At 48.7% G+C, this 8,933-nt stretch overlaps 1 protein-coding gene across 1 annotated transcript; it reads right to left on the bottom strand.

The window, feature by feature from the left end:
- Positions 1 to 422: 422 nt before the first annotated feature.
- Positions 423 to 7,351, bottom strand: LOC132388365 (natural killer cells antigen CD94-like; the record flags this gene model as incomplete). The annotated part of the gene is made up of 5 exons (XM_059960702.1): positions 423 to 1,268; positions 1,606 to 1,670; positions 2,846 to 2,988; positions 5,509 to 5,838; positions 7,235 to 7,351. Coding segments are annotated over 5 exons (827 nt in total), but the record flags the coding sequence as incomplete, so codon positions are not given.
- Between the last annotated feature and the right edge of the window lie 1,582 nt (positions 7,352 to 8,933).

The following is an 8,933-nucleotide window of genomic DNA, read 5'->3' as shown; positions in this document are numbered from 1 at the left end:
ATGGGATCTATGGAGCAGAATGTGGAATCCATCAGCGTGGAAATTACACATTCACTCAAACACGAAGAAGGTGTCACGTTCCCGACTGAACAGCGGCAGGCGTCCCATTTCAGCATTCCCATTCACCGGAGTGTGGTTAGCTGTCACCTTCCCTTTGAGGCTCAGAGTGCCAATTATTGCCCGTCAACAACCCTCCCCTCCATCGCGGACATGGTCAAAAGTGAATACGTCGGGAAGACCGTATCCACCAGCAAGGACGCCCTCCCGCCGGGAAATGCCCTCTGCTCATAGGTGCCATCGGGGAGAGGGTACAGGAGCCTGAAAACACAACAATTTACAAGCAGTTGCCTCCACTCCTCCATCAGATTGCGAACGCTCCCTGAACACTTAAACACTCCCTCGGTATTTACCTTCATTGCAGTATTTATTAATTCTCCCAATTTACGTTAATTTTACATCTTTGCATCGTCCCGGGGTCACGTTGAAGTTGTTCAATGCTTCGGTGAGGCGGCGCTTGGAGGGCGGTGTACAGTTCTGGTCCCCCTCCTGTAGGAAAGATGCCACTGAGCTGGAGAGAGTGCGGGGGGAGATTTACGAGGATGTTGCCGGGTCTCGAGAGTCGAAGATACGGAGAGAAGGCAAGAAGGACGGATGAGTCTATATTCCCTGGATTGTGGTTATGAATCCAGGAGGGGTACAGATAGGGTGAATGTGCACAGTCTTTTCCACCTGGGTTGGGGAATTGAGAGACTGAGTGCACAGAATTGAGGTGAGAGTGTGTGGAGAGAACGGAGAGCGGAGAGGCAGAGAGTGGGGTCCGAGGGAGACAGAGCCAGAGCAGAAGCGGAATGAGTTGAGGAGAAGGACAAAGAGAGGAGTAGAAAGGGGGAGTAAATGGGGGGAGCGGAGAGCGGGGCGGGAAGGGTGAAGAGTGGTCTAGATGGGGAGAGGGTGAGTAGTGGGGAAGAATGGGGATGCGATTAGAGGAGGAGACTGGGGTAGGAAGGAGGGGAAGAGAGGGTGGTAAGGAGTAAAAGGATGGGGGTTTGAGAGTGGGTTAGATTGAATGGGGAGAGGTGGGGTGCATTCATTTGATTTAAGTCTTCTCCACGGGGTGTTGACAGAGACCTCTGATCTCTGCAGGAATATCCGACTTCTCGCAGATGAATCTGTAATTACTTTTGCAATTATTGTAGCCCCGGTACGCGTTGCATTTACTGCAGCTGGACCATCCAAAGGACTTGTCGAGAACATTAGAGTCCACATTCCTATGAAAAAGGGTTAGACAATTTCAACAGAGATAAAACAGGTACAGCAGGCAACCGGAAATAGTCGAAAAAAATAGTCCACTAATCTGCGCTCGCCTCCCAGCCCCGGAAAAATTCCACTACACCTCTCTCCCTTACAAACACGAGTCAGTTCCCAAATCAATTCCACTGCGCCACTCTCTCCCGAAAACCGTGGGTCAGTCAACAAACTAATCCCACTCTCCCATTCTGTCCAAACGGCCTCGTGTCAGACTCCAAACTAATCCCACTGTCCCATTCTCTCCACACGGCCTCGAGTCACTCGCACACCACCGACCTGTAACAGTCCAAACCTCACCCGTCTCTGCATTTTCCAATCCAGTAAGTTCTGTATACATAGCCGATGGATGTGGAAACAAAATCCTGTGAAATTAAATTCCTTTGATTAATGTGCATGCAACTCACTGGGAAATGTTTCACTGCTAATGTAATGGTTTCTCTGTAGCAGCAGTGGGTTTGTGCTATGACGAGAGTTAACGGGGGCTTTGGAATGGGTGGCGTCCCCTGATGGGAGGGGTTTTCTTTCCTGAGAGCCCGAGAGCGAGGGACTCGCGTGTTTTTGTTCGGCTGAAGATGGGGAGAGAAGATGCCAGAGCGGGGTAATCGTAGACTGCAGGCCTGAGCGGACTTGGAATGGGGTCGGGAGTGGATCACGCCCGGGGGAAATCGATGGAGAACGGACGGACGGGAAAACAGTGAGCTCCAAGGAGCGCATTAGACTGTTTCCTTAAAATGGGCCCTTTTTCTCTTTGTTTTCTGTACTAACCCGCTACTCAAATGAAGAATCATAAAGCCCAGTCGTTTAATTGCAAATGGTGAACTGTTGGTTGTTTCGTGGGATTCATTTGTAACTGGGCAACACATCACACAAGCGAGATTTCTCAGTAACGACCCCACCCCCCACCACCGACCCCCAGACTAACGCATGCTGGTCGAACCTGAGAGTCACATTTATCCTCCCTCCATACCTGACCACGGGAAAATGTGACGAGATGGCACAGAGGTGGCATCACCAAGTGTCTGATCGATGGAATGTGTGACGGGACGGCGTGGTGGGACTTCATTCGGTTACACGAAAAAAAATACTTCTATAGTTGTACCGTTGAGAGCATCCTCACAGGCTGCATCACTCTCCGGTATGGAGGAGCTACATTCAGTGATTCAGGAACAGCTTCTTCCCCTCTGCCATCCGATTCCTGAATGGACTCTGAAGCTTTGGACACTACTTCACTTTTTATAATGTACGCCATTTCTGTTTTATTTTACACTTTAAATAATCAATTCAATATCTGTGTTTGATTTACTTGTTTACTTTTATTATGCTTTATTTTATTTATTATTATTTTCTGTCTCTCTGTTATGTATTGCATTGAATTGCTGATGCTCAAGTTAAGAAATTTCACGTCACATTCCAGTGATAATAAACCGGGTTCAGATTGTGCTTCTAGTGGGAGTTTCATTCTGTGTCTATCCCCGGGAGTGTGTGATGGGACGGTGTCGAATATTTCGATCTATAGTAGACCTCGGGAATCACTTACCTCTTCCTTTTTTGAATTTATTTCGAGGAGCCTTGCATTAAAGTTTGAACAATGTTCCCTCGCTCCATCATAAGTTTTCTCCATGGAGGATATGAAATAACACCGACTTCCGTTATTGATCCAGTTCTGAGGACACGGATGCACTACAAATAATGAACAAAAAACAGTGAATCTCCCTCCATAACTTCCATTGCACCGACTGGGATCAGAAAATGTCAAACACCCTCAACAACGTCCAATCCCGGATTCAGACAGCAGGTGTCGCTGCTTTCACACCGTCCGATCACGCACACCTCCGGCCAGACATAGACTGAACCTCCCTACCTCCCTCCGCACCGTCAGACACAGAGAGTGAAGCTCTCACTCTCTCTCTCTCTCGCTCTCTCTCTCTCTCTCTCTCTCTCTCTCTCCGCACAGTCACTTTACACACACATAGGTTCAGACTGCACGCTGTCCACTGTCAAACTACGCGCTCCTGCGGGTAGACACAGAGTGAAGCTCCCTCCACACCGTTCCATCACACATTCCCAGAGTGAGACACAGAGTTAAGCGAATGTCACAGTGTCCAATCGCACAATCCAGGGGTTAGACACAGTTTAGCAGTTTAGCTCTTTCAGCACCGTCCGATTACTGGCACCCGGAGAAAGCAATGGAGTGAAGCTCTTTCTCACTCTCCTATGACACACGCGGAGGGTCAAAAACATTGTGCACCGTCCGCACCGTCTCATCACACTCTCGCGGGATCAGACACAGAGTGAGTCTCCCGCCACACATTCCCGAGAGCAGACATGAAATGAAACTACCTCGGGATCGTCCCATTAGTTGTCGAGTGAAAGTCCCTGCAGACAATTCAATCACACACTTCCTGACCAGTCAGAGAGAAGTTTGGGTTCCGCACACAATGTCCCGTCACACACTCTTGGGGACAGGCGAAGAAGGAAGCTCATGTCTCACGTTCCCAACATACGCTTCCGTTGTCAGACATAGAGTGAGGTTCCTTCCCCAGTGTCCCAGCACACACGACCCTAACGCTAATCAGCACTATCGCACACTCCTTGTGTCCCATCATTCGGTCATTTCTTCCTCCACACTACCCTAATACTACCTCCCGTGGTCAGATAGGAAATGAAACACTCTCTGCTTCATCCCGCCGCACACTCCCGTGGTCAACCATAGTATGATGCTCCTTCTACCCGGTGACATCACAGGGGTCAGTAAACATCTTCCGATCACACACACCCGGAGTGAGACACATCGTTTTTCTACCTCTGCAAAGCCTCGTCACGCACTGCCTGGATCAGACACAGAGTGAATCTCTTTCGTCATGGCCTCATCACACATTCCAGCGTTCAGACGTGTAGTGAAATTTCCTGCACGACGTCCAGTCACACTCCTCCGGGGTCAGTTTATCTGTGTTACTCCATAGAACCATAGAACTATAGAACATTACAGCGCAGTAGAGGCCTTTCAGCCCTCCACGTTGTGCTGACCCATATAGTCCTTAAAAAATACTAAACCCGCACTACTCCATAACCCTATATTTTTCATTCATCCATGTGCCTCTCCAAGAGGGTCTTAAATACCTCTAATGTTTTAGCCTCCACCACCATTCCTGACAAGTCATTGCAGGCACTCACAACCCTCTGTGTAAAAGACTTACCCCTGATGTCTCCCCTAAACTTCCCTCCCTTAATTTTGTACATATGCCTTCTGGTATTTGCTGTTGGTGTGCTGGGAAACAGGTATTGACTATTCAACCTATCTATGCCTCTCAGAATCTTCTAGACCTCTATCAAGTCCCCGCTTATTATTCTACGCTCCAAAGAGAAAAGTCCCAGCTGTGCTAACCTTGCTTCATATGAATTATTCTCCAATCCAGGCAACATCCTGGTAAATCTCCTTTGCACCCTCTCCATAGCGTCCACATCATTCCTATAATGAGGTGACGAGAAGTGAACACAATACTCTAGGTGCGGTCTCACCAGAGATTTGTAGAGTTGAAACATGACCTCTCTACTCTTGAACTCAATCCTTTGTTAATGAAGCCTAGCATTCCATAGGTCTTCTTAACTACTCTATCAACCTGTGCAGCGACCTTGATGGATGTATGGATTTAAACCCCAGGTCCCTTTGTTCATCCGCACTTTTAAGTAACTGACCATTAATCCTGTTCTCAGTCTTCTGGTTTGTCCTTCCAAAATGCATCACCTCACACTTGTCCGGAATGAACTCCCTCTGCCATTTTTCTGCCCAACTCTGCAGCCTGTATATATACTCTTGTATCCTTCGACCACATATAGCTCCATCCACAACTTTTCCATCCTTTGTGTCATGCACAAACTTACTTACCCATCCTTCCACCTCTACATCCAAGTCAGTTATAAAAATCACAAATAGCAGGGGTCCAGGACTCCACGAGTCACTGACCTCCAGGCAGAATACTTTCCTTCCACAACTACACTCTGCTTTCTTCCTTTAAGCCATTTTTTTTATCCAACTCCTTCCACACCGTCTTATCACACACTCACCGGGTCAAACACAGAGTGAATCACCCTCCATACCATCTCTTCACACAGTCCCGATGTTAAGCACAGAGAGACGCTTCCTCTCTCCATGCCTGCCCTGTGATGAGGAACTGGAGAAAGAGTGGGATGATGCCTCACCTCTTGTGCCGGTCAACAATTGACAAATTTGCGCCTTGTTTTCGTTGGCAGATCTGTACTTCCTTTTCACCTGAATAACCTGGTTACGAAGTTCAGTGTTTCTTCGGTTAAGAACGGACAGATTAGAGTTGAGCGCAGAAAGATAGTTGAGACAGGTTCTCTGGGTCAGATTCAGGAGGGAATTCTCGGATATTGTGGATTCAAGGGTTGAGTTTAACTCATGGACTTGTAGTCGACATTGGCGCTGGGTCCTGTTCATCTCGCGATACTCTTCCCGAAGGAGCTGTAAGTTTCGGCTGGATGTGATCTGAGACTGACGAATCTGTGACACTGAGAGAGATGGTGAAGGATGATTAGCATTTACAGTGACACGCGAGTCAGCGTCACTCTACCGAACGGGTCACAGAGAGTGTTGTGTCAGTGTCACGGTGAAGGGTGTCACAGTGAAGAATGTGCTGGTGACACAGTGAGTGGCTTCAGCGCCACATTGAGAGGGGTGTCTGTGTCACGCTGAGTGGTATATCAATGTCCCGCTGAAGGGTTTGTTGATGGTACAAGGGGGGTCTGCGTTAGTATCGTGCGGGGCATGTTCGAGTTGCTCTGAGGAAGGAGTCGGTGTCACTGTGATAGGAGTTTAGGTGCACTGTCGACAGTTGAGGCGGTTCATAATGAAGTGTTTCTCGATGTCACTGCGAGGGAAATCTCAGAGTGAGGGGCGTGTGGGTGTCCCGGTGTGTAGAGTAACTGTGTCATGGTTTGTGATGCGCTGGTCTCACAGAGAGAGGTGTGTCTGAGTCACGGTGAGAGACATGTCATGGCTACGGTGGGTGTGACAGTTTCACGCTGAGGCGTGGATCAATGTCACGGGGTGTACAACGTAAGTTGTGCATCGGTGTTATGTTGAGGGGTGTTACAGTGATATGTGAGTCTTTGTCACGGTGCGGAGCTGGACGGGTAGGGTTGAGGAGCGTGTTGGTGTCACAGTGAGTGATGCCTCAGTGTCACGGTGAAGGGCGTCTCGGTGTCTCTGTCGTGTTTTACAATAACAAATTATTTACATTTGGATCCCATTCGGCTCACCATTGGTCGAGAGACCGGAAACAATCACGATAAGGGCGGACGTAAAGAGGCGGAGTAGTCAGATCCCATGGTTCGAACTATTTTCCATGTTCTCTTTCAGTGTGTGGGTGAATTCAGCTGTGTCCCCCACTGGGACTCCCTTCCACCCACCAGCCGCGGCCTCTCCTTCCACGACGATCATCCCTCCCTCTCTCATTCCCAGTTACATTGAGCCTCATTGCTGAGAGTCCAAATCCTTTCTCTTGCCAGGGCTGATAAGCGTCTCTCTGATTCCAGAGATTTTGTCACCTCTCCCGAATGTGATCGATTAAGTTGGAGCCGGGGGCTTTTGACTGGGTCCCTCAGGGGAGGGTTATCCAGGTATGCACGGGGAATTGGCCGTCCGGATTCAGACTTGCTTTTCTCGGTGTCACGGTGTGGACGTAACTGTGTCATGGTGGGAGTTATGTCCCTGTACAGGAAGGGTAGTGTCAGTTCCGCGGTGAGGGGTGTGACAGTGTCATGGTGTCACGGAACGGTATGTGTCAGTGTCATGGTGAGGTACACGTTCAGCGGCGAGTCCGGGTCACTGTGAGGTTTTACACTCATGTTTTATTCCACTTTGTTATTTTACGGTCTGACTCCAACCGGAGTCCGTTCGACTCACCATCGATCGACAGCCCGACCACGGCCACGAAGAGGACGGACGTCACTAGGCTGTGCAGGCAGATCTTACGGTCTGGTCTATTTCCAATGTTCTCATTCGGCTCCTGTTTATGCGGACCTGTGGAGACGCCATTCAGAGAAACAGAAGGAGAATTCAGGGATGGTGAGAGGCCGGCGATGGGCGGGAAAATGTGAGAGAATGGGGGAGAGAAAACGAGAAGAGAAAGGGGAGAGGAAATGGCCGCGTGAGAAGAGGAAGCGATGTTCTGTGTGAATGGGGAGTGGGATGTGTGAGAGAGACAGGGAAAGATTGGGAAAGAGAGAGAGAGTGAGGGAGAGAAAATGTGGGAAAGAGGGGGAACGGACAATGAAGCGAGAGAGAGGTGCGTGAAAGAGTGGAAAGAGAGAGTGTCACAAGTTTATTATTTACCGTAGCTGTATTATTGTTCGCCCGCCTTTTTCCTTTTTCACACATAAGATCAATGACCGTCTTGTGGGGATTAACATGTTGTGGGGATTTTCGGGGACTCCATTGCGTTTTGTATGTTTAGTGATTGCTGTCAAGGAGAAGGGCGGCACGGGCATGTGATGGTTAGCGCAGCGCTTTACAGAACCAGCGACCCGGGTTCTATTCCCGTCGCTTCCAGCAAGGAGTTTCCAATTTCCCCCCACGAGCGTGTGGATTTCCTCCGGGCGCTCTGGTTTCCCCCCACTGTACAAAGACATACCGGTTGGTCGGTTTATTGGTTATTGTAATTTTAACAGTCATTAGGAAAGGAATAAATCGGAGAATTGTTGTGCAGCGCGGCCTGAATGTTCGGAAGACCCTACTCCGAACTGTTTTTCAATGAAAAACTAAATAAAATATATTTAAAAAATATAAGAAAAGAAGAAGAACGATGGTGCAAAATGGTATTCATATACAACCGGACCATCCGGTGTTTTTGATCTGGATGAAAATAGAGATGGATGGTTGTAAAATCTCAGACGACACAAAGACTGGTGGTGTTGTGGACAGTGAGGAAGATCCCCAATAGTTTCGGTGGGGTATGGATCAGTAGTAGATCTGGGTGGAAAATGGCAAAGGGAGTTTAGCTCAGGTAACTGTGAGGTATTTTCCTTTGGGGAGTTAAATGTCACTGAACAGGAGGCAGTTAACGGCAGAACCCATAACTGTCGACACGGAAAAGGATCTCGGGTTGATCACGCGGTTCAATGGAGAGATAAAGAGTTGAATGTAGACGGGCCTTTGACAAAGTCTCTCTCATGGGAGATCCATTCACAAGATTGCGATGACCGGGATTCACAGTGAATTGGGAATTGAGTTTCCCTACTGGCTTGTCCACAGAACACAGAGGCCGGTGGACGTCATGACTGGTGGTGTTACCCACGTATCCGCACAGGGAACTCTGCTGTCTGCGGCAATGACCTGTGAGAACCTGGACATTTGACAATGTTTTGTGTGATTCGAACATCCTGCATCGTAGACCAGCCAGTACAGCAGAGGAACAGGCCCTTCGGCCGACAATGCTGTCCGGGATGCATTCCCTCTGGTGTTAGACATTTCACATTTGGGAATGATACCGTCTGGAACTCTTATGATCTTCTGCTATCTCTGAGCATTTCGCCTACCAGGGTCAAAATTTTACGTTTCGCCGGGTTAAACACCATCTGCCATTCCTCCATCCCATATCGGAAAC

Source organism: Hypanus sabinus, unplaced genomic scaffold, assembly GCF_030144855.1.
Source record: "Hypanus sabinus isolate sHypSab1 unplaced genomic scaffold, sHypSab1.hap1 scaffold_305, whole genome shotgun sequence".
NCBI classification, from domain to species: domain Eukaryota; kingdom Metazoa; phylum Chordata; class Chondrichthyes; order Myliobatiformes; family Dasyatidae; genus Hypanus; species Hypanus sabinus.
Note: the sequence above shows the minus strand (reverse complement) of the source record. Positions and strands in the feature narration are given on the sequence as shown.